This window comes from Euphorbia lathyris, chromosome 1, assembly GCF_963576675.1.
Source record: "Euphorbia lathyris chromosome 1, ddEupLath1.1, whole genome shotgun sequence".
NCBI lineage: Eukaryota > Viridiplantae > Streptophyta > Magnoliopsida > Malpighiales > Euphorbiaceae > Euphorbia > Euphorbia lathyris.
Genome location: NC_088910.1, coordinates 135,247,771 through 135,274,250, shown reverse-complemented (window position 1 = coordinate 135,274,250; position 26,480 = coordinate 135,247,771). Strand labels below are relative to the sequence as shown.

Here is a 26,480-nt window from a genome sequence, read left to right as displayed (position 1 = left end):
AAAGCATAGATGAGATTCTTTCTTCCTCCTCTAAGAAAATCTGATTAGAAGACTAGAACAGAGAAAAAATAAGGAAAAATGTGAGAAGCGAGCAGTAGGTCGGTGGCGACAACAATGACGAGTTGAGAAGAACTCGACAAGGGAAAGAAAATGTAAAGAGAATGAGGAGCTTTTAGTTTTGTGGATTTTTAAAAACGGATTGTATTTGCGCTAATTCATAATATTGAAAATTTTAGAGCTGAATTGATATCTAAAAATTCAATTTGATCTAAATTGATTATGTTCGACAATTTTAGAGTCATTTTGACTCTTTATTCGGAAAAAAAAATCTTAGAGGTTTTTACTAAATATTTACCATGTTGAATAATTTTAATAATTTTAATGAAAAAGTTTATCTTTAAATATATAGGAAGTTATGTAACACGTATATTTGTAAACTTTTAAATCCAAGAATATCTTAGTAAATATGTAAAAACATAGTTTTTTTTTTTTTTTTGCTTCTTCTTTTAAAACTAAAATTTAAAAATTTAGATAAAGTCTATATACTACTAACTTAGTATCAACCATAAAACTCGATGAAGATTTATAATAGAAATTATAAATTTTTTACCAATAAAAATTAAACTTTAACAAAATGAGAAATTGAATTCAAAACGTGACAAATCGAGATATAAACTAGGTTTATATATCAGGTGCCCACCAACCTAGTTCAAAAAATTGATTGATTTATAATAAGCTATTAACTTTATGATCTTTCTTAAAGTCCATTTCAATTTATTTAAATATTTTATTGTTCTACACTATAGATTGGATTTAGAGGTTAATTACGTCACTCTAAACAAGTTCATGGACTAACGTGGTACTTTATAAATTTAGAAAACCAATTGGGTTTTTGGATCAAGTTTAGAGGCTCATAATGTAGAGAGATTATACCATACGTCTGAGACACAACATCATCCGTACGTTAGAACTATAATTGAATGCAACATGAGATTCAACAAATAAAACATTTATACGTAATTAATTAATTGTATATTTTTTTAATTAATTATTCATTGGAAAATTACATCTCCTAAAATATAAATATTAATTCCTAAAAGAATAAATCGTAGATCCTAATTTATAAACTTTTAAGTATAATTTTTTCTTATTAAAAATGACCTTTATTTTTTTTATTGGGATAAGGTGTAAAAATAGCCCTGACGTTTATACTTATGAGCAATTTTACCCTTAACGTCTAAAATGATGAAAGTTAGTACCCAAATTGTCTTTTCGGTCATGAATCTTGTCAGCTACACTTCACATGTGAGTCATTTTATCACTCATTAGTAACCGATCACAAACATATGATTAAACGTGATTTAAAAAAAAATTAAAAATATATGAATTTTGTACGAGTTGGACAAAAAAAAATTCAAATATTTCATCAAATTAAAAAATATTAATATTCAATTCTATTATTAAATCACAAATCTTTTTTTTAGAATCAACGTACGTGCAAATGGTGTAGAATAAAGTACAAAATATATGAGTTTTATAATAATGCCTGAAATTGATCCAACTTAAAATTGTTCTTGACGGTCAATATTAGGGGGTAAAACTATACCATTTTAGATGTTAAGGATAAAATTTGCTATAAGAACTTACTGATATGATGTGATTGTCGAACGTATAATATACTCTTTCCGTTCCATAATATTTGTCTTTCTAGAGAAAATTTTTTGTTCTATATCATTTAACGTTTCGATTCAACCTATGTACATTAATTGATGTTTTACCAAATTAATCCCTATTTAAATTGGTTTTTTGTTTTATGAATAGATAAAAATTAATTAATGGATACAATTAATACAATGATAATAAAGACATTTAATTAAAATTAATTATATTTCTTAATTTTTGTATCGTAACCTTAAAAACAAATATTATGGAACAGATAGAGTATTTGTCGATAATATATTTCTAAATAATGTAATAAGCCTATAAAATATTTAGTACTCAAGCTAAACCTTATTGGCTAATTGATTAGATTAGAATTCCATAAACATTCCCCACTTTTTACCCAATTTCTGACCAAAGACTATTCTAACTTCTAAGCTGAAAAACTCGGTTTCTCAGTCAAACTTCAAACTTCTTTCTTCTCTCTCTCTCTCTCTCTCTCTCTCCATATATATATATACCCTTTCTTCCCCCCCCTTCACTTCAACTCAACCCACTTTCAAATTTCCAATCTTTTCCCCATTTCTGATTCTGGGTACTTCTTATTTTTCTTCATCTTCAACTAATTCACTTCCAAAATTCAGTCAATGTTAGCATTTTGATTAGATTAATTAACATCATTAAGTGTGATTAACATTAACTAATTAAAGTTAATTAAAGATGGAGAATAATGGTTGGAGCTATGATCAACAACATAGACTGCTTAGAGAGCTAATTCAAGGGATGGAGATGGCTAAACAGTTGAGATTACAGTTGAATTCTGGTTCATCAATGGAGGCTAGAGAATCTTTGGCACAGAAGATTCTGTGTTCTTATGAGAAAGCTTTGTTGATTCTTAATTGGGGTCAGCAGCAGCAGAATGCTGCTGCTGCTGCTTCTGCTTCTGCTGCTGGTGTGATTCCTGTTGTTGTTGCTGCTTCTGGGAGTGTCCCGGAGTCTCCAATTTCGATGAATGGTAGTCCCGGAAGTGATGATTTTGATGGAGGACATTTCGGTGCTTCGAAAAAGAGGTTAGACCCTGATTCTTAGCGTTCTTTGTGTCGTGTCGTAATTGTGTTATGTTGTTTCGGAGAATTCTGTGTGTGGTGTCGTGTCGTAATTGTGTTATGCGACCAAAATGGTAATTATATGGTTCGGGTTTCGGTGAATTGAGCTTCTGCTTTTAGGAATCACGATTGATGTACATTTGAAGCAAGATTACGGCTAAGTTAGCGGATTATAGGTATTAAAATGGGTTATCGTGTCATATTTACGTTATGTGATATTAAACATGGTAATTGTTTCAAACACGTCTTATTAGAAAGGTTATCTCTATAATGGGTTATCTCCGTAAATTTGAGCTTCTGCTTTTTGGAGTTCTATATAAGAAAGGTTGTTTCTATAGCAGATTATGTCGGTAAATTTGAGCTTCTTCTTTTAGGAGTCCTATATTAGAAAGTTTGACTCTATAACGAGTTATCTCGGTAAATATGAGTTTCTGCTTTTAGAAGTCTTATATAAGAAAGGTTGTCTCTTTAACAGGTTATCTCGGTAAATTGAGCTTCTACTTATAGGAGTCATAATTAATGTACATTTGAAGTAAAATTATTGCTAAGTTAGCGGTAGGATTATGTGTATCAAATCGGGTTATCATGTCACATTTATGTTACTTGATAACAAATATGGTAATCATATCAAATGGGCCATATTAGAAAGGTTGTCACTATAACGGGTTATCTCGATAAATTGAGCTTCTGCTTTTAGGAGTCATAATTGATGTACATTTGAAGTAAGATTACGACTAAGTTAGCAGTCTGATTATGAGTATCAAGTTGGGTTATCGTGTCATATTCATGTTACGTGATAATAAATATGGTAATTATGTCAAATGGGTCATATTAGAAATGTTGTTTTTATAAATTATGTTATTATGTCAAAAATTAACGACACAGACTCTTATGTTTTGCAGAAAGACAATGCCAAGGTGGACCGATCATGTTAGAGTTAGTTCCGAGAATGGACTTGAAGGACCTCAAGATGATGGCTATAATTGGAGGAAATATGGACAGAAAGACATTCTTGGTGCCAAATATCCGAGGTTAGAAGTTGATTCCGACTTGCTAATGTTAATTTTTAAGGATAAGGGGTAATTTTGTCCTTTGATTAGCTTTTTCGGACCAGTTTGTTCAGAAAATGAAGCTTAGGCTTGAAAAACACCAATCATGTTATAAAAATGATAATCGTGTCACCAAATTTATTAAAATCGTGTCACCAAATTTATTAAAGATGTCAAAATGAGTTATCCTGTAATTATATATGATATAAATGAAATAAAAATAAAAATCGCGATATCAAGTGTCATAGCCCTGTAAATCATATTGTCACAGTAGAAATTGACGGTCAAATTTTATTTTTATCCCGATCTTTTGAATCGCCAACTTTTCATATATGGAAAACTAATAGGAAACTGTTGCATTTGCAGAAGCTATTACAGATGCACCTACAGAAACACTCAAAACTGCTGGGCTACAAAGCAAGTGCAAAGATCCGACGACGATCCGAACGTATTCGATATCACATACCGGGGAGTTCACACTTGTTCTCACGGCCAACAATCTATTCCGCCACCAACATCCCCGGAAAAACAAGACCATAAACAAAATAACATCAGCAACAGCTACCAGCAACAACAACAACAATCGCAAGAAACGCTCTTTAACTTTCAAAAGACGCTAAGGGTGAACACGGAGGATTTAGACAATAAAGAAACCACAACATTCCCTTTCTCTTTTCCTCCATCTTTCATGTCTCCAACCACACCAGAACCTGGCTACTACTCAGTTTCGCCGTTCCAAATGAACAGTTTCGCCGGGGTGGGAAATCTGCAGTATTCTGACTCTTTTTCTGCTAACACTTCGGCTGCTAATTCTCCGCTCGCTGAGCCGGATTTCACACTCCAGGCACTGGAATTGGATCCCAACTTTGGATTTTTCTCTTAAGGTACCACAATAGAATAGCTTGTACTCAAGTGAGTAGAAGAGTTCATGTAAAATGGGAATAGTTATGGTAGCATTTTGAAATTTTTGATGTTTTTATATTAATAGCAACAATTAATTTTGAGGTTACATATAACAGCTTCAATACAAATTGGAATAAAAGTCAAATTGTCCTTAATGTTATTGGAGAAGTTCAATTTTCCCCTTATCGTACAAAATAGTTCAGTTTCGCCCAATGGTAGAAGCTTTATTTCACTTTTACTTTCTTCTTTTAGGATTCGAATCGGATTCAGGATTCTACCATGGGAGCAAAATTGAGCTATTTCGTACTATAGGGGTAAAATTGAACTTTTTTTATAGCTTTAGGGGCAAAACTGACTTTTTATCTCATAGAAATTCAAGAACCTGCAGAAAGAGAATTTCCAGGAAGTATGAGCCATCTAAAAATCCATCTGCAATGAGAAAAAAGTTATAATCTGCTACGTAATCGCCAAATAAAATAAAGGGTAAATAATTTATTAATAGCTACATTTTTACTCAACTCACTGTTTATTCTTCCTATTTCAATAATAAACTATTCAGTCATTAACTTTTGTTCTATTCAATAATTTAGTCCCTCAAATATTTGAATTATTAAACTGTTCAGTCCCTCTATAAGAGACTAAACTTTTGAATAAACTGAAAAGTATTATTAAAATATGAGGACTAAACAGTGTGTTAGGTAAAAATATAAGAACTAATAAATTATTTACTCTAAAATAAAAGTTAAATCTTAAATGCATAGACAGTCACTCAACTATTGGTAATGTTGCAACAAAATTCACTTTGTGTCGATAAAATAACGAAAGGTTTTATTTTTGTTTCAATCAAATTACGTCGGGAATTCTCCAGCAATTTCAGTATCGGAGTGCTTACTAGGATGACTAGTAGGCACTTGGGCACTGAGCCGATCCGTTTATTTCTTTGAACAAGTGATACCTTTTTCAAAACGATCTTTCTATCACTTCAACTTACTTAAACTGCCCGTAACATGTAGAGTATACAGTACCGTCCCGTGAAAATAAGGGGTTACCCATAGCAATTTAAACAAGTTGAGGAGGCGAAAAATACGTTTTTTTAATTTTGAGGGTCATTAAGCGTTTGGATGCAAGTTGAAGCGACTGTATACGAATTAAGCGGCTTGTTTTCTCTACCTAGACAGACGATTTCTTCTTATCTTCATCCTGAATTGCTGCAACAGGATCAGATTTTCCATTTTCAACATCTGAAGTTGAATTTCTGAGAGCTTGTCTAAGCCCCAAGACAATGAACAAATTGGTTAGAGTGAGAAGTGATTCAGCTCCACCATGTAACCAATCCACATTAGACAAAGAAGTTCCATAATGCACCTTTGCTGTCTCAAAAACAGATAGAAATTAAGTCTTAATTAGAAAGTTAAGCATCCAAAGTAAACATGATTAGTCTTATCTTGTTCAGTGGAAGGAACTAATTACCATAAATTCCAGCTGGGACTGCTCAAAACACATGAAAGAATTGAAGATCATCAGGAAAAGAAAAGAGTTAGTATGATCAGAGGAAAGCTGCAAATGGCAGAAAAACGGGTAAAATGCATCTATGCCGCTAAAATTTGGGGCTTGTTTCATAGATGTCGGGTTACACGTACCGAGTTCATTATCACAAAATGGTCACTCTAACTTTAATTTATCTTAATAAAATCATTCAGTTTTGATTTTTTCTCAATAAAGTCATATTTGCAACTCCAAAAGCAAAAAATACTGAAAAAATGACGTGATCGTTGACCGAAACGACACGTGTTGACCACCTAGATGACATGTGGCTGTCACCTAACTGATTGAAACGACACGTGTTAACTAGGTGGCAACAATGTGTCTTTTCGGTAAACTATGTGGCATCCACGTGTCGTTCAGTCAATTGTGAAAGTTGACTACTGCTGATGTGGAAGCCATATCATATTTCTAGTGTTTTTGCTTTCGAAGCCGCCGGAGTTGTTTTATTCAAACAAATTGAAATTGATTGACCATTTTAAGACAACTATAGAAGTTCGATGATTAATGGTGCATTTAACTCCATAGATGTCACTGAACTTTCAATAAAATCACTCAATTTCATATTATTTATGTGTTTATAGTCATTAGAGTTAATTTTGTGCCAATAAAATCACACAGGATTAAACTTTAGTGATTTTATTGACACAAACTTGACTCTAACGACTACAAACCACAAATGCAGATGCACTTGATGGGATGGGGATTCTGGGGAATCCCCCAGTAAGAATCATCGTGGCGGAGATGGGGTTTCTTTGTTCCCAAAATCGAAAACAAGGCCAGGATGAGGATAAGTATCTCCGGCTCGCAGGATCTCCGTCTCCGATATTAGCCCCATGGGGATCCCCGTGGATTCAACTGAAAAATCCCCATTTACCTCTTTCTTTTTTATTACTTTTATATGTTAAATGCTAGAGACAGTATTGTTTGTAATTTATTTCTTTATATTTCATTTACAATTCGATTCAAAATATTGCACGAAGTTTATGTAATTGATAGTAGATTTTCCCTGATTTTCTGTTTCAATTACAGGGTCAGGGAATCCCATTAGTCCGGGAAACAGGGACAGGAATGCAATGCCAGCCCAGCCCCGCCCAATCCCGTTTACATCCCTTAGAACCCGTTTTTACTTCCCTAATCTACATTGCAGAACTAAAAATCCACCTTACATCCATCAAATTCAGCAATGCACAATGCACACAACAATTTCAAGCACCAAAAATGACAAAACAGGAATAATATAGAGAGAAGAAAACTCACTGGTAGCCCCAACAAAGGCAAGCAAGAAATAGAATCCAAAGAGAGTGAGCTTAGGAGCAGACTTAGATTTGGTAATGAAGTACAAAAAACCAATGTAAGGAAACAGAGAGAACGCAAACAGCTGCGAAGCAATACTCTGTGAATCAATTGAAGGTGCCCATGGATCTACAGGAAGTAATGCCACACCACAAACGAACTCTCTTCTCTTGTTTCCGCTGAATCTCGCTTCTCTCGCGCAGCTGAAATTTTTCCCCAATTTACACTGTTGGTTTTGGGGGTTTTGCAGAGAAGATGAAGAACGGGGAAAGGAAAGAGGAAACGATGGAGAAGGCGATTTGAAAAGAAGTTGCAGAGAAGACATCGCCATTTTTGAAACCTTGGAAGGAGAGGGGTTTAATTACTTGGTGGAGGATTGAGATTCCATGGATTGAAATTAGGAGCTAATAACAGAGTGGGCTTTCACCAGCAGTCATGGTTTTTTATGGGCTGAAGTAATAGGTTGGGCTGCAACTAATTAAAGGGTTAATCCTAGGGTTGCAAACCGGATATGGATCCGCTCCAATGGAAACGGAGCAGGGATGGGATCTCTCTACCCGCCCCATAGGAATCTTAATCCATATTCTTAGGACTGTAAATGAGCCAAACCGTTCATGAACAGTTCGGTGTTCGACTCGATAAAAGTTCGATCATGTTCAGCTTGATTTGTAAATAAGTCAAGTTTGAGCACGGTGAAACTAGGCTCAAAAGCTCGCGAGCAGGTTCGATTATAGATTCATGAACAAGCTCATGAGCAAACTCGATATAATATTCATGAACATGGTGCTGAGTATGTTTGGTTCCATTATTTTTTTAATAATTGTAAAGTATAACATTGTAAATCATAGAATAGGTAGGGGCTTTTATATAAACTACTTCAATTAAGTAAGTTTTCTTCTTCTTTCTTCTATTCTGTAATTGTACAATTCCTTCTCATTCTCCATTAATGAATTCTCTCTTTCATGTTCTTTTCATCTATGATTCGTTATCAATAATTATATTTTTATAAATAGGAAAAGGTAAAACAACGTATTTTTATGCAACTTTAGTTTTGTAGATTTCAAAACAATGTAGTTTTGTTTAAATCAACATAATTAATAAGTTGTTCGCGAGCGAAGTTTGTAAACTCTCACAAATAGAATGTTGAGCTCGACCTCGTCAGTTTTCTAAAGATCTGAGCCTGAACAGACCAAAGCTCGACTTGACCCGATTACATGGATAATAGATATTTATTTTTATATTTGATACACTATGTATACTTAAAAATTACTAATCATGCGTTGTATAAACAAATATTATTAAGGAAAAGAGCATCATGAGGCCCCTGATCTTTCATTGTTTGGTGCATTAAGCTCTCGATCTTTCATTTAGACATATTGAACCCTTGACCTTTTATTGTTTGGTGCATTAAGCCCTGATCTTTCATTTAGACACATTGAGCTCTTGATCTTTCATATATGGGTGTATTAGGCCCTTCCGTAAATCAATTCATATATGGATGTATTTGTTAAGGATTATAACCAGTTAATCAACTGTAGCGCAGCGGAATTGCGGTTTAAAATTTATTTCTAATCCCTTTTAATTGATCTTTGTCCGTTAACCATTGATTGAATAAAACATTTTGATCCGTTTAAGGATATAAACATACCCGGACTATCTCTTCTAGAGACGGCTGAAGAATCCAAAAGGTAGTAAGATCTACGTAGTCAGGTGCACGAACATCTATTGAGCTAGAACCGGTGCTAGCCGAAGAACGAAGAAGAACTGAAGAGATAATGAAATTTTCCAAATATTCTTATGCATATGAATATTGATAGTGGCGGAAGAATCAAAATTCCACCCAAATCATGTGCCCGCCGAATGTGTATTAGGTTAATTAGATAGTTTTAGGTTTTAGGCTTTTATTATATATAGTGTAGTTATTCCTAGGTTTAAGGTTAATTGGTTAATTACAAAACTAACCTAATCCTAACATAATCACTTAAATAAATACCAATAGTATTTATTCTATGCAATTAGTTACAATTAGATTAAATTTAATTACCCCAATTAAATAAATAACACTAATTAATAAATTGACGTATTAGTTTGATTAATTATTCACGAATGCAATTTCATTAATTTACAAATTAATTAATTACAATCCGTAAACTAATTAACCAATTAAATACTCAACGCCTAAATCCATTAATCAATTACATTGATACAAAGTATCAATTAATCAATTAATTAACCACCAATTAATTACCTTGACATTTTACTGTAAACCAATTAATTAATCTCATCCCTCCAGTGTACCGTTCTATAAGTTCTAACTCAGATGTTCAATGTGCACGATCCTATGGGACTGTCCTTAGCTAGCAGTGGGCTCACGGCCCATAGACAGTAAGTGGGTTCTAGCAAACCATTACTGCCCCTAACCAATATAGCTATTTCAGCAGTCTAAAGATGCAGAGACCCTGTAGTTATCTCTTAACGTCTTTTACCATTTGATATCGATATTATAAACTAGAGGCATGGCGGCTGTCATCCTCTCTGATGTTTATGATATTTCTTGATCTTAAGTAGATTAATGAATCAGATAAGTAAACTACTTATCTAGGTGTGGCCACACACTTATCAATCTCACTTATCAAGTGGCCTGTGATATCATCTCACTGTTATGTGAGTGGTAATTCCATCACTTCACTATCAATACTAATGTGTTCACCTGTTCACCCAATCATACCCGTATTTGGCATCCTGTTACAGACTTGTTAGGCGTATGTCAAAGTGAACCGGCTCCCACATTGATATTATAATGAAATCTAGTCTGAAGACAGTTAGAGACCTATTTAAGAAAACTAATGACACAACCACCATGTAGTTTTCTCGGGCGGATCGATCCAGTCACATGTATACAACATGTACCCATATTCACAACTGACTTATCAAGTGCTATGGCTAGTATCAATTGCTACCATACAGTCGTCGAATATACAAGTCTGTGGTCCTAATCATTCCCATGATAGAATAGACTTGGGATATGGTTTTATGATTATCAATCAATGGATTCTCTATTCATATTATAGCACAAGATATAAATGAACTAGATTAATGCCTTTATTAATGTGACACAAATACATTTTATAAGAACCAATGCCTATGAACTAGGGCACACCAACAGTCTCCCACTTGAACTAGTTCCAAGCGGGTATTGCCCTAAACACTATAGATCTAGTACTACCAATTGCCTTGGTAAACTGACCAGCGACATTGTTCTCAGTGTCAACCCTCTACAATGTAATGTCACCGGGTAAGGTGTTACTATCTAAGTACGCGTTTGGATCTCTTGTGTGACATGGGATCCAGTGCTTGTGCTGTGACCCCTGTATTGTCATAGAAAACATCAACTGATCTTAAGAGAGTTTGACCTACTCCTAAATCAGTTATGAACTTCTTAATCCAAACTACTTCCTCTACATCATCGCATGCAACGATGTACTTAGCTTTCGTCATAAAATCGGCAATGGTTGGCTACTTTAAGGATCTCCAACTAATGGCATCGCCATTCAGGAGAAATCCATAACCAGTATGTGACTGGTTATCATCCTCAAAGTCTCGATCAGTGTAACCTGTTATTTCCATTCCTTCTACCCATCAAATACTAAGAAAAACATCCTTGGTACGGTTAAGGTACTTTAGGATTGCCTTGACTGTCTTCCAGTGTTCCTTATCGGGGTCTAACTGGCACCGACTAGTCATGTTTGGTGCAACACGCAACATATGGCCTTGTACATAACATAGAGTACATGATGGATTCTTGTCTATGTACGATGCCTGACTCAAGCCTAGAAGTCGGTTGGATCTAACCTTGTAGATCTTGATCGGCTTCTCCTAAGTCTTTCATTGTGAAGCATTTACTCAACCACTGCTTGATCTGGCAGTGTTAATATATTGCCTCCAATGAACAGTATGTCATCGACATACAATATTAGGAAAGTGGATATGCTCCCACTGAATTTCATATACAATATCAGAATTCTGTACGAATCTACTTGAAACACCACCTGTATAACCGATTTAGCCTCCTCATTATTTAGAGGATCTATATCGGTTCCCAAAGCATCCTCAGCATAAGCTGCAGGAGTTTGTGAGTCTTGAATCTCAACGAGATCAATATCACTCCCACTGTCTACTTTGGAAAGGAATTCCTTTTCCAAAAGGATTGCAAACCTAGCCACGAATGTTTTATTCTCAGCTGGGTTGTAGAAGTAATAACCCTTAGTTTCCTTAGGGTAACCCACAAACTGGCATTTAACAGATCTGGACTCTAGTTTGCCACTTATCAATTTCTTGACATGTGCATCAAAGCCCCAAATCTTCATGAAGGAAACGTTGGGCTTTCGGCCTGTCCATAATTCATATGGTGTTCCTTCAACTGCCTTGCTCGGTGTATTGTTAATTATATGAGTAGCAGTTTCCAAAGCAAATCCCCAAAAGGAGATAGGGAGAGAAGCTTGACTCATCATTGAGCGGACCATGTCGAGCAGGGTCCTATTCCTCCTTTCTGACACTCCATTCCATTGGGGTGTACCAGGAGGAGTGAGTTGGGATATAATTCCACACTCTCTCAAGAATAAGACAAACTCTTGGCTCAAGTATTCGCCCCCTCTATCAGACCGGAGCGCTTTTACTTTCTTGCCAAGTTGATTTTCTACTTCATTTTTAAAATCTTTGAATCTCAGAAGAGTTTTAGATTTATGTTTCATTAGATACACATACCCATACCGGCTATAGTCATCTGTGAAGGTAACAAAGTACAGAAAACCAGATCTAGCACTAGTGCTCATTGGACCGCATACATCTGAGTGTATCAGTTCCAATAGCTCTGTGGCCCTTACACCAGTTTTGGTAAAAGGCGCCTTTGTCATCTTCCCTCTTAAACAAGATTCACACGTGTCATAAGACTGCATGTCGAATGACCCTAGCGCTCCACTAGAGTAAAGCCTAGTTATGCGTTTCTCATTTATGTGGCCAAGACGACAGTGCCAGATATATGTAGGATTTAGTTCATTAGTCTTAATCCTTTTAGCGTTTATGTTATAGATTGATTCACTACGTTTTAGATCAAGGATATACAACCCATTTTCTAGAAATGCGGTTCCATAAACAATATTGCCACGATGTATAGAAATCCTACCATGTCCAATATTAAAATTAAAATCGAAAATATCCAACATAGAAACTGAGATAATATTCCTGCGCATTGCAGGTACAAAACAACAATCTCTAAGTTCTAAAACTAAACCAGTAGGCATCTCTAAAGTGTAATCTCCGATCTCCAAGGCCTCTACACGAGCACCATTGCCGACTCGAAGATCCACTTCACCAGATCCTAACAACCTCCTATTTCTCAGTCCCTGCACATTTGAACAAATGTGAGTACCACATCCAGTGTCTAAAACCCAAGATGTAGAAATAGCCAGATTTATCTCAACAACATAAATTCCAGAACCAGAAGCTTTAGCCTTCTGTTTCTCCCTTAGCTTTGGACACGTGTTCTTCCAGTGTCCCTTCTCATTACACTCGTGACAGATATCATCTGCCAAGGCCAACCTACCTTTAGGAGCTGCCGCCTTCCTTGTCTTTGACTTGGCCTTTTGGGCGTTCGCCTTGGACTTGGACTTGGCCTTTCCCTTAGGTGTGTTCCCTTTGTTGGCTGGTAAGGTAGCAATCAGTACAGATCCCTTCCACTCGTGTCTACAAACCTTTTGTGAGTTCATAGGATAGTCAAGGAAATCAGTCCCTGAAAGTTTTTCCTTTTCCAGGAGTGGTCTGAGTGAGTTGTTGCTTATTGCATTCATTATTTCTTTTATGTAACTTGGTGATTTTTATCTACGTGGAAAAATTACATTAGAGTTAGAATAAAGGGCTTAAGCCAAAGATCAAATTAATAATCCATTTTAATTTGTTATTGGTGATATTTATTTGGCTGTCTTGACCAAGATCCACAATCCATCAATAATAGACCGAGCTAGGGCTCCGCCGTCGACCATTGACGATTTGGTAGGATAAACTATCCAATCCTCCGTAAGGACTCTTGGTTTGATGGGCTTTGTGACACTTAGCCTATCTGTGCTTAGGGCCCGCTCAGAGCTAATGCTACCCATGTTGAGTCCAACCACCATACACGTGTTAGCCATACCGAAGTATCCTAACCCTCGACGGCCCACTAATTACTACAGCATACCTACTAGGGCACGTCATACACCGTAGCACTACCTGGGAGGAAGAGGTGTGAATCTGGAAAGCACTTTTAAGCGACTCAATATTTCATTATCCGGATTAATTAAGTGATACGGCTTTAACATATAATTATCACGGGTGATGATCTGGTGATCGTTGCTACTTATATTTCATGTTATACTAAGCAGTTGTATAATCAAAATAAACATAGAGACTCTATGGGCCTTATAATACATCCTAGTGAAACTAGATATACTATCTAATCTTCACGGGCTTGCTTCAAGTCTCCTTGGACTCCCACCATGGGCTTGGACCATCTGGGCTTCTTCACGACCAATTACAATTTTATGAATAGAACCTATTCTAAAATTACATTAATGAAAGAATGGCACGCAGGCCATATTTTCCAAAATAAATTAAATTACAAACCGACTTTAATTTAGGGCCCATAGAACTCTATAACACATTGTTGCACGGTAAGACATACAAATATAATGCATGATCATGGCATTCCAAAATCATCTAATAAAGTTAAGCCGAGTTACTCAGGGTGAAATCGCCAATTTTACCATATGTGACTAAGGCCCATACAGGCCCAAACGGTTAACATCCATTTGTATGCAAAATTACAATTTCGCTCCCACTAAATTTTAGGATCGTCACATATCTAAAATTTAGCCCTCCCAATTTAAACCGGTGTCACGGTCTATTGGGCCAATTTCACAAATTAACCATATTCAATTTTACACAAATTATCAATTCGATTAAAAATTAAATATGCATGCCAATCAAAAACATTTTAATACCAATTAATTTTTTATTCAAAACACGTTTAATAAATTAAACGGTATTAGGACCCAGATTTAATTAAAATTACCCGAGAAAAATTTAAAAGATTAAATCTGTCCCAAACACCAAATTTAAAACTAAATTCGGTGATTTCGCGTTCAGGGACGGCAGTCGGGGCTGCTGTCCGTGGACAGCAGCAGTGCCGCTGTCCGCCAGATAGCAGCCGCGGGGCTGCTGTCCGCGGACAGCAGTCCCGCGATTACCGTTCCGCCAACCCGGACTATTTTTTTTTCTGTTTTAAAAAAATGGCTGCTGTATTTAATTTAATTTATTATTTTAAAAATAATAATCTCATAACGAAACAAAAAAAATACAGACAGAAATAAAATTAGAAAACTTCCTAGAACAATTCTATACGAGGAATTAATAGGAAATTTCAAAACTTGATTTGGAAAAATAATAAAAACCAAATCTTATTAATTTTCAATCAATCAAAACGGACTAAACCTGGCTCTGATACCACTGTTAGGGATTATAGCCAGTTAATCAACTGTAGCGCAGCGGAATTGCGGTTTAAAATTTATTTCTAATCCCTTTTAATTGATCTTTGTCCGTTAACCATTGATTGAATAAAACCTTTTGATCCGTTTAAGGATATAAACATACCCGGGCTGTCTCTTCTAGAGACGGCTGAAGAATCCACAAGGTAGTAAGATCTCCGTAGTCAGGTGCACGAACATCTATTGAGCTAGAACCGGTGCTAGCCGAAGAACGAAGAAGAACTGGAGAGATAATGAAATTTTCCAAATATTCTTATGCATATGAATATTGATAGTGGCGGAAGAATCAAAATTCCACCCAAATCATGTGCCCGCCCAATGTGTATTAGGTTAATTAGATAGTTTTAGGTTTTAGGCTTTTATTATATATAGTGTAGTTATTCCTAAACCTAATTGGTTTAAGGTTAATTGGTTAATTACAAAACTAACCTAATCCTAACATAATCACTTAAATAAATACCAATAGTATTTATTCTATGCAATTAGTTACAATTAGATTAAATTTAATTACCCCAATTAAATAAATAACACTAATTAATAAATTGACGTATTAGTTTGATTAATTATTCACGAATGCAATTTCATTCATTTACAAATTAATTAATTACAACCCGTAAACTAATTAACCAATTAAATACTCAACGCCTAAATCCATTAATCAATTACATTGATACAAAGTATCAATTAATCAATTAATTAACCACCAATTAATTACCTTGACATTTTACTGTCAACCAATTAATTAATCTCATCCCTCCAGTGTACCGTTCTATAAGTTCTAACTCAGATGTTCAATGTGCACGATCCTATGGGACTGTCCTTAGCTAGCAGTGGGCTCACGGCCCACAGACAGTAAGTGGGTTCTAGCAAACCATTACTGCCCCTAACCAATACAGCTATTTCAGCAGTCTAAAGATGCAGAGACCCTGTAGTTATCTCTTAACGTCTTTTACCATTTGATATCGATATTATAAACTAGAGGCATGGCGGCTGTCATCCTCTCTGATGTTTATGATATTTCTTGATCTTAAGTAGATTAATGAATCAGATAAGTAAACTACTTATCTGGGTGTGGCCACACACTTATCAATCTCACTTATCAAGTGGCATGTGATATCATCTCACTGTTATGTGAGTGGTAATTCCATCACTTCACTATCAATACTAATGTGTTCACCTGTTCACCCAATCATACCCGTATTTGGCATCCTGTTACAGACCTGTTAGGCGTATGTCAAAGTGAACCGGCTCCCACATTGATATTATAATGAAATCTAGTCTGAAGACAGTTAGAGACCTACTTAAGAAAACTAATGACACAACCACCATGTAGTTTTCTCGGGCGGATCGATCCAGTCACATGTATACAACATGTACCCATATTCACAACTGACTTATCAAGTGCTATGGCTAGTATCAATTGCTACCATACAGTCGTCGAATATACAAGTCTGTGGTCCTAATCATTCCCATGATAGAATAGACTTGGGATATGGTTTTATGATTATCAATCAATGGATTCTCTATTCATATTATAGCACAAGATATAAATGAACTAGATTAATGCCTTTATTAATATGACACAAATACATTTTATAAGAACCAATGCCTATGAACTAGGGCACACCAACAGTATTAAGGCCATGTTTGGTTAGGTTTATATAACCGCAACGTTTAACATTTTCTCTAGACACTACATCATTTTGGAGCTTTTCACGAAAAGCTCTTTTTTAGAGCTTTTCATGAACATCTGTTTGTAGTTATTTGTTATTGACAAACTTATCCTTCTTATTTCCACAAAATGTGTTTTCTTTTTAACATTATTTTTGTTTTTAGAACATAATTATCGAATAAGGTTTTCTTGTGTTCAATAAATTTTTTATTTTTTATTTAAATTATTTTTATTAATTTTTATAATATATTTTTTATTTTATAATTTATTTGTTGATTAATTTAAAACATGTAAATACTAACAACAACAGTTCTGTATAATTTTACCAACCACTAATAATTAAACAACTAATAACAAACAACCAACAACAAACAACTTACTACAACCGCAAACAACTAACATCAACAACAACATCTATTAGCTAACAGTTGAATCAAACAGGCCCTTAATACACCTATATATGAATTGATTTATGGAATGACCTAATACTCCAATATATGAAAGATCAAGGGCTCAATGTGTCGAAATGAAAGATCGAGGGCTTAATGCACCAAACAATGAAAGATCAGGGGTTCAATGTGTCTAAATGAAAGATCGAAGACTTAATACACCAAACAATAAAAGATTAGGGGTCTCAGGATGCTTTTTGCCTATTATTAATATAATAATATTTTGGATAAATTTCAAATAAAACCCCTGTGGTTTCACTAATTTTCAGATAAAAGACTGTGATTTAATTTTTTTTCCAAAGTAAGGACTGAGGTTTCCAACTTTAGCAAAATAAGGACTTTTTCGATTGATACTATTAAAATCACTCTTAACGACTTCAAAAATGACATATTTTAAGAACTACTAATATTCTAAGCAACTTTAATTCTTCAACTTTTTTATTTTGAGATTATTTAGATGATGTTTGGTAAAGAGAGAGAAAGTTAATGTTTAAAGAAAGAAAGTTCCAAAAAAATGATTTTCGAAAATCGAAAATGTAGTTCCATAGCAAATATGACAGTGAACAACTTTAATTTTTGAAAATTTCCATTTTCAGATTGTTAAATATGGTTTTAATAGCATTAATCTAAAAGGTCATTTTATATAGATTAATTATATACCATTATAGATAAAAAAAAGTACATTTTATTAAAGAAAATATTAATTTAAAATTTGAGAAATTAGAATGAGATCCATACAAATATCCCAATTCACGTATGTATAAGGATATCATTTTATTTTTCATGATAGAGACTTTCCATGTCGATGGAGATATAAATGAAAAAAAGCGGTATACATTCCGCTCTATTACAACCCTGTTCAATATCTGATGCGTATCGTCTAATGTAGTGTTTTCTACGACAAAATATGTATGATAAGTACGTTATGACTATGGATGTGATCTTTCTAAATGCTCTATCTTTACTAGACGTCACTACTTAGGGGCAAGTGTACCCCGTCGTATCAAGTAATAATCCGGTTAAGACCGGGTATCGAATCCACGGGATTTATAACTGCAAGTATTAAACGACTCGGTTTTATATGTTATTTAAACGGTGAATACTTTGAGGTTGATATGGGGACCAACTACAAACTACTCCTAACTACGGGTGAGGCGAATTTATATAACAAAACTCTATGAAATAATGTGGATGAGATAAGTTATAAATATGACAAATAACGACTTCTAGTGTTTATACGGTTGAGGGTTTGTTCTTGCAATGCCGACTACGTGTAGTGTGACCGACCCATGAAGTACTTAGACTACGTGGTTCCTAGTCAAGGCGTGTCTAATTCTCGGGATCAGAAATTAGGGCCCGTAAGTTCCGTGGCTTGTTAATTCCTACGGTTTCTGGTTTGTCACTTCCGGTAAGGCAACACCTATATGAATCCCTAAAGATAGCCCGAATGGCGTCAGAAATCGCGTTCTCCTACACAATAATCAATTATGAGTATCAAAACAAGTAACAAACATCAACACATATATAGAAAAGAAGATTATAAATCATAAATTATAAATATGGAGAATGTAAATATGAATTACAACCAAGCCTAGTACATAGGATGAGTGCAAGCTAAGTAGCAAGTGTAAAGGGAAGAATCCACCCTCGGAACTAGCTAACCGGACTCAAAGCCGTCTCTTAGGACTTGGATGGTGGAGCTTTCGAGCTTGGTGCACGGAGATGGAGCGAAACTTTGATGGAATGCCAGAATCAACGAACAAGCTCTCAAGGTGGAAGAGTTTGGCTATATAAAGCCTAAAAACAAAATCTAAAACTACAAATGACAAGAATTTAATCTCAAGAAGGTGTATATTACAAGGTGTCTAAAAGTATCTGAAATGAGTGCTAGTCACTCTTATTTATACACATCAAGCTAGGGGTGAAATTGTAATTCCACAAGGTGCAAGCATGGAGGAACATGATTTTGTGCAGAAATCCCATAATACGCCTCGCGTAGGGTGTGGAACGCCCCGCGCGTTTGCCCATTCCGTCAGAAATCTCCTGCATGTGGACCAATTCCAGATCTTGTTGTCTCAAACATGCCCCGCGTAGTCTGGGATGCGCCTCGCGTGTTTGAGTTTCTGAGTTTTTATTGCTTGAATTGGGTCTTTTACGTCGTGCGTAGCTAAAGCGCGCCCCGCGTAAATGAGTCTCTGAGCTTTTTGCATTGAAGAACTTCCTTACATGCCCCGCGTGTAAGGTGGTACGTCCCGCGTATGGATAGTTGACTCAGGGAGACCATGCAGTCTGACTTTCAGGATTAGGTTAATCATTTCTGACACATGTTCCATGCCCCGCGTATGGTGGTACACGCCTCGCGTATTGATGACTAGATCTCACGTGGTGCCTGTGGATAAGTCAATTATTTCTGATCCAATGTTTCACGCCTCGCGTGAGGAGTGATACGCCTCGCGTGTATGGGTGGATTTTCACTTCTTGCTCGTACCTGAAATACAATTCTCGGGAGCCGGATTAGCTTGACATTTTATTTACTAATATTAATAAAAAATACGGAAAATTAACCGAAAGTACGGAATTTATTTTTATTTCGTTATTTTATTAAAACACTCTATTTTTGTAATTAAACTTATTTATTTCTTCTAAAATTGAACCGTAAATCACGCTAAAAGATAGGGGTAAAATACCCCTATCAAACCTCCTCGGACTTTAAAGTTTTACTTGTCCTCAAGTAAAAGAAATCGAAAGACAAGGGATTGAGATTATTAAGAGACAAACCGTCGGTTGGTTTTACCAAGTGCGTGATTTCAAAGTTAAAGTTTTATGCAAAGTTTTCGGTAAGTACCTACGCAAACAATCGAGTGACCAAAACTTGTTTGAAACCTCCATGATCAAATTTAATAGGCAATATTAACGGGGGTTGATTATCTTTTGAGAACCCGATAGTACCTCACCAAGGGATTTCACTCTTACGCTCAAACTTTGGTGGGTCGGTGTTTTAGCACTCTTCTTTGCACTTACCCGAGATCACTTTGAGTTTGCATTTTCATCCGGGTTTTTCCTCCTATGTTATGGTTTAGACAATATTAAAAATGAACCCGGAGGGGGGTTGTAATGTGGGTGGCTTTTTAGTGGTTAATTTATAGGAACTCGGGTTCAAACACCGTTTTTTATGATTGCATCGTATTTTTATTTCGGCCTTAGCGAGTTTGCAAAATATAATTCAAAATTTCTCGGGTGGAGCTTGAGAATGCCTTTTTGCTCTACATTGTGTTTCGAGAGTGGCACAAAAACGATTTCGAAGGTTTTATAGTTCTTACTTGTCAATGCCTTGTTTTGGGTAATTTTGGTGCGAGTTAATTTTTATCGGTATTTGAACAAGAGGAAAAAGGGTTAAATGTTAAAAAGGGTTTTTAACAAAGAAGTTGGTTAATAGGCTCAAAGGGGTTTCCTAAAGGTTACTGAAAACGAGAAAAATAATTTAAGAAAAGAGTTAGCCTAAGTGGGTTCGTTTTATCATCTATTGCCCTTTTTACCAAAAATAAGTGTACTTGACCCGGTATTAGATGTAAATTCTATGAGTCGAGTGAAGTCAAAGCCCTCGAAAAGTTGTGAAAGAAAATAGAGTTCTCGTACGAACTCTTTTAGGCTCAAAATTACCTCACAAAATTTTGGGTTTAAATTGTATACTATTGAGTTTTCGCTAAACTTTCAAACATCTCATTTTTATTGCCTTTTTAAATTTCATTATGGAGATGGCATGTGGGTTAGGACTCAATGCTTTTGTTTAGTATAAACCTAGGCTTTGCATAAATTCTAGAACTTCAAAATTAAGACTAAAATTTCTCACTAAAACCGATCCTTTGTGTTCCGTCTTTTTATTTTAAGGACAAATAACGGAACTTTTTATTTTATTTCCGAGGGAGGTAGTGTGTCGGAAAAATTTTCAGAATCGATAAATTAGTTCAATTATTTTGTTGTTTATTTGATTTTTTTATTTTTGTTTTTGTTGGTGCAAAACAAACTGAAGGTGCGGGGTTGCACGACCCTCCGCGTTATTAAAATGACGTCTATTCCAAGGACGTCGTAAAAGAAGAGAAAAACAAAAACAAAAATAGACATGCAATTAAAAATAGACCATTTGAAGGTTTGGTCCTAAGCGAGGCGTGCCAAAGTGGGGGCGCCCCGCATAGGAGGTGCGTTTTGAGCTCTTTTTGGGCAGAGACTCAAATACGCGGGGCGCACGAAGAGGGGCGCCCCGCGTGCTTGAGTTTCGAGGCTTTTTATACAAGAAAAAAGAAGAGCACGCGGGGCGTACAAGGGGGTACGTCCGGCGTGAATGTTATTAATGGTTGCGAACAGCGAAAAATAAACACGACAAGAGAACGAAACATAAACGGAAATTAAAAATATATTGAAACGGAAAAGAAAGTACAATAAAAAAATAAAAACAAAAAATAACAACGGAAACATCGAAAACAAAATAAAAACGGAAAAGCAAAGAGAATACAAAACAAAGGAAAACATAAAAAGAAATGGAAACTATGGTTGAGGCGGAGGATGATTGCCGTGGATGTTGAAGTAGGAGGCGAAGGAGTTGGTGAGGGCGTCAAAGCGAGCATCGAGGTGAGCCCGATCCTCACGTTGTTGCGCCTCGATGGAGTTGAAGCGGGTGATGAAGGTGGAGTGGTCCATGAGGCGATTAGCCTCAAGGGTGTCAAAACGGGTGTTGAGGGTGGCGAATTGGGAATCGTAATGGGTGCGATCGGCACGTTGGTGGCCCTCCAGAGCGTCCAACCGAGCATATATGGAATTGAAGTCGTGGTTGGGCGGAGGACTAAAATTGAGGCCCATATCCGAATCCAAACCCTCCTCCTCGTGTGAGTGGGCCGCCCCCGAGGTTTCACCCGGGCCCGAGGTGGAGCGCCTAAGGGATTTGAAGGCATTTTTCTCCAAGGGCTGATAGGGGTATTTTACCCCTATCTTTTAGCGTGATTTACGGTTTAATTTGAGATTAAATAAATAAGTTTAATTACAAAAATAGAGTGTTTTAATAAAATAACGTAGTAAGAATAAAATTCGTAGTATTAGTTAATTATCTTTGTTTTTGGTTGAATTTATGAAATAAAACGTCAAGCTAACTCGGCCCCTAAGATTTGTATTTCAGGTACGAGCAAGGAGTGAAAATCCACTCAATACCCGAGGCGTATTTCCCTTCACGCGAGGCGTGAAACATGGAGTCAGAAATAATTGTCCTATCCACGAGCACCATGTGGAATCTAGTCAGCATACGCGAGGCGTATGCCAACCTACGCGAGGCGTATGACACATGTCAGAAATGATAAGCCCAATCCTGAAAGTCAGACTGCATTGTCTCCTAGGTCAACTATCGGTACGCGAGGCGCGTTTTGGAATACGCAGGGCGTACATGATGTATTTCAAGCAATAAAACACCAGGAGCTCAAACACGCGCGGCGTATATCACTATGCACGGGGCGTGTTTGAGACAACAAGATCCGAATTGGTCCACATGCAAGAGATTTCTGACGGAATGGGCATACACGCAGGGCGTACACCACCATACGCGGGGCGTATTATGGGATTTCTGCACAAAATGATGTTCCTCCATGCTTGCACCTTGTGGAATTACAATCTTGCCCCTAGCTTGATCTATAAATAAGAGTGACTAGCACTCATAAAAGAAGACTACACCTTATACCTTGTACATAACTACATTTTAGAATTCTTGTTGTTATAGTTTTAGATTCAGTTTATGTAATAAAACTCTGCCACCCCAAGAGCTTGTTCCTTCGATCCGCCATTCCATCAAAGTTCCATTCCATCCTCGTCCACCAAGCTCGAGAGTTCCACCTCCAAGACCTAAGAGACGGCCTTGAGTCCGGTTAGCTAGTTCCGAGGGCCGATTCTTCCCTCTTTACGTGCTAATTAGCTTTGATCTCATCCTATGTACTAGGCTTGGTTGTATTCTATATTTTTACTCTCCATATTTATAATATATGATTTGCAAATTCCGTTCTATATACGTGTTGATGTTTATTGCTTGTTTTGATACTCGTAATTGATTATTGTGTAGGGGAACGCGATTTTCGACGCCATTCGGGCTATCTTTAGGGATTCATATAGGTGTTGCCTTACCAGAAGTGACAAACCGAAAACCGTAGGAATTGACACACCACGGAACTTACGGGCCCTACTTTCTGATCCCCAGCATTAGACACGCCTTGACTAGGAACCACGTAGTCTAAGTACTTCACGGATCGGTCGAACTACACGTGGTCGTCTTTGCAAGAGTAAATCGTCAACAGAAATGTTCTTCGTTTTCGTTTTGTCATAATCTCGCTTTATCCCAACGTATTTAAAGAATGTGAATAACGGCTACCGTTAATATAGTCTTTTGAATCGAGATATAACTATCCTTAATACCAAACCGACTTGTACTAATACGTGCTTACGTTATAACGTATTTCCTGAACATGTGCCTTCTTCGGGACACGGAAAGGGACCAGGCGGGCCGCACAAGTTCATTCATACGAGATGACTAAGTCGTCTTTAGTTCAAATTGTTTCGATGTTTTGGGGTAGTTTGTATATCGGTTTAAGAGTATATATTAATGTCTCGTTTCATTTTCTTTACATATTTTAGGATTAGACACGTATCATGGCAATTTGAAAACACGAATTGATTCATTCATCATATCAAAAATAGTAACGGGTAATCCTATGGCAACTTCTAAGGCTACTATATGCTGACACGACTGATCGCGGGACCTCACAGGACCGCACAAATTCGCCCCTAACGAATGGATGGGGACCTTTTGGCGCCTTACTGCAAGGGGGAACTTACACTAGCCTCTTTCGAGCGACGAATGGACTCTCAATAGAGGTTTCGCGGAAATTACCCAAAAGGTTTGCAATAATGCTTATGAATGCATACGAAAAGAAATAATATGATCCGTCCCCGTTATGGGCTTAATACATGCCTTCGGAATCAAATTTCTCGCTTCCCCAGCAGAGTCGCCACTTGTAGGTGCCGCGGCCTCGCCCGGGCGAACCGGGGGGTGGACACCGTTGACGACAGATGCTGTGATTGGCGCCGAAAGCAACCAATCGCGGAATCAAGCTGCTCGGCAGGGCCGGAGCTCGGAGTATGGAAGAGTCGCCACCCACGAATGGGAAATGAACACCGATCCCTTGCGGGAGACTGGTGAGGGTTCGAAAAACTTAGGTACGAGCCAAGAAGGCTAGCTCCTTTCCGAATAAAGACTACTAGGCACCCCGACATCGCCCGGTTCTGAACCACCGGCCTCCTACTTAGCATGTTAGGCGCTAACGGACTAATCACATATTTCTTTAAGTTTAAAATTCATTTGAAACCTTTTCTTTCTCGTTTTGAAAACCGTTTTGAGCATATATTATTGAAAGCCATTTTAGTAAAGAATCACCCATTTACATGAATTTAGAGTATATAGAAGAAAGGGGGAGATAGAAGGAAGAGTTGGTTTATTTACTACGTGAATTATGCATTATATTATACATTAAATTTAAACTAATCTCACTCCCCAAAAGAAGGTTTATTTACATGGTTCGTGCCTTAATCGTCGTTGGAACGATATAGGCACGTTTCAAAACCCCGTTGATTTACATAATTTTCACTCGAATCGTCGTTGGAACGATCCGAGTGTTTGAAAGCGCGAAATAAGAAGTTTTAACAAAAAACGTGATTAGGCATACAAGTCCATTTATTTTGTACAAAACCATTTAAAAAAAGATTCAAAACTATATTATTTATTGAAAAAGCGTTTTTAATCACAAGGTTCGTTTAATCCGTCGTTGGAATGAATTAAGGTTTTAAAACGTGATGTTTTTAAGAAGTGGCTTAAAAAAGATAAAGAATTAAAAACCTTTTATTTACATTTTTGGAACATCTAAAAACCCTTAATTTAAACAACCAAATTTAAATCTTTTTTGTAATTTAATTTTTCCCTTTTTCACTCAAACTAATCATCACTTGAACATAATTACAATAATGAACAATTTAAATCCAAAAATCCACACCAACCCAATATATCTAAAATATGTGCAAAAAATACCAAAGAGAAAAGAATGAATATATATATATATATATATATATATATATATATATATATATATATATATGTTTTGGTAAAAATGGTAATTATACCTATAGATTGAAAATGAGGTAAAAACATAATATACATTATAGCTTTTGACATGTACTAATAAAAAGGAAAATAATACTAAGTATAGCACACCTTTTATTCTAATTAAAAAACATGTAAAGATAATGAACAAGGTTCATAAATGAAAAATAACCTTTAACCTAAAATAGTTCTTCTTACATAATAAATATATAGAAACTAACCCACCCAAAATGTACATTAAATATGGATAATAGAAAATACTACTTGATAACCCAAAAACATCACTTAATTAATTATCCCAAATGGGCCAAGCACATAATCCACAAAAACAATAATTAGATAATTATTAGTTATATACCCCAAAATAATTTTAATAAAATAATTACATAATTATATATACATATACAAGGGACAAATATAAAAAAGTTAAGAAAAGAGGGTTAAAAAGGCATTTTTAAAATTCCAGCAGATTTACCGACGGAAAATCCGTCGGTAAACAGCCTTTAGTGACAGAAACCGAAGAATTACAGAAAAAGCTCCTATATTTTTCAGATTTGATGAAAAACATTAGATCTACTCTATTTTATCACTTTAGCCCCTAAACTACCCCAAATCGGGTCATGGTTTGTAACGGAGGATTCTAAAACAACGTTTTATGGAAAATAATGGTTCAAAACTTTTATAAACACACAGATCTACGACGTTTGGATCCCGAACTACCCTTGAATCGGGTCACGGTTCGTATTGGGATTTGAAACGAAGTTTTATTTCAAAATCAAAACTAAATACTTATTCAAATGCAAAATGAAAAATTAATTTAACAAATCAAAACAATCAAAGTGCAAAAAACAAATAAATAAATAGATCTAAACAACAAAAATGCAATAAAGATTAAACGGGTCTAGTTCCTCGAATTATTACCTCTCAATCGGTAATGGAAATCCCAAATCAAGTCGATTGATAGTGGTTTGAGTCGGATTTTTTGTGTTTTTGCTTTGTTCGGGTCTCGTGGAATTTTTCCAGAGGTTCGGGTCTCTCTTCTTTT

General features: G+C 36.0%; 2 protein-coding genes across 2 annotated transcripts; one reads left to right on the top strand and one right to left on the bottom strand.

The window, feature by feature from the left end:
• The first annotated feature begins 2,206 nt into the window (after positions 1 to 2,206).
• LOC136211061 (probable WRKY transcription factor 53) lies at positions 2,207 to 4,823 on the top strand. Its single transcript, XM_066002585.1, has 3 exons — positions 2,207 to 2,729; positions 3,668 to 3,796; positions 4,181 to 4,823. Exons 1-3 carry the CDS (start codon positions 2,380 to 2,382, stop codon positions 4,695 to 4,697), a joined length of 996 nt encoding a protein of 331 aa, XP_065858657.1. The 5' UTR covers positions 2,207 to 2,379; the 3' UTR covers positions 4,698 to 4,823.
• On the bottom strand, positions 4,771 to 8,086 carry LOC136211062 (uncharacterized). The gene is made up of 4 exons (XM_066002587.1): positions 7,520 to 8,086; positions 6,188 to 6,205; positions 5,888 to 6,087; positions 4,771 to 5,146 (listed from the first exon to the last, which is right to left on the bottom strand). Exons 1-3 carry the CDS (start codon positions 7,884 to 7,886, stop codon positions 5,888 to 5,890), a joined length of 585 nt encoding a protein of 194 aa, XP_065858659.1. The 5' UTR covers positions 7,887 to 8,086; the 3' UTR covers positions 4,771 to 5,146.
• Between the last annotated feature and the right edge of the window lie 18,394 nt (positions 8,087 to 26,480).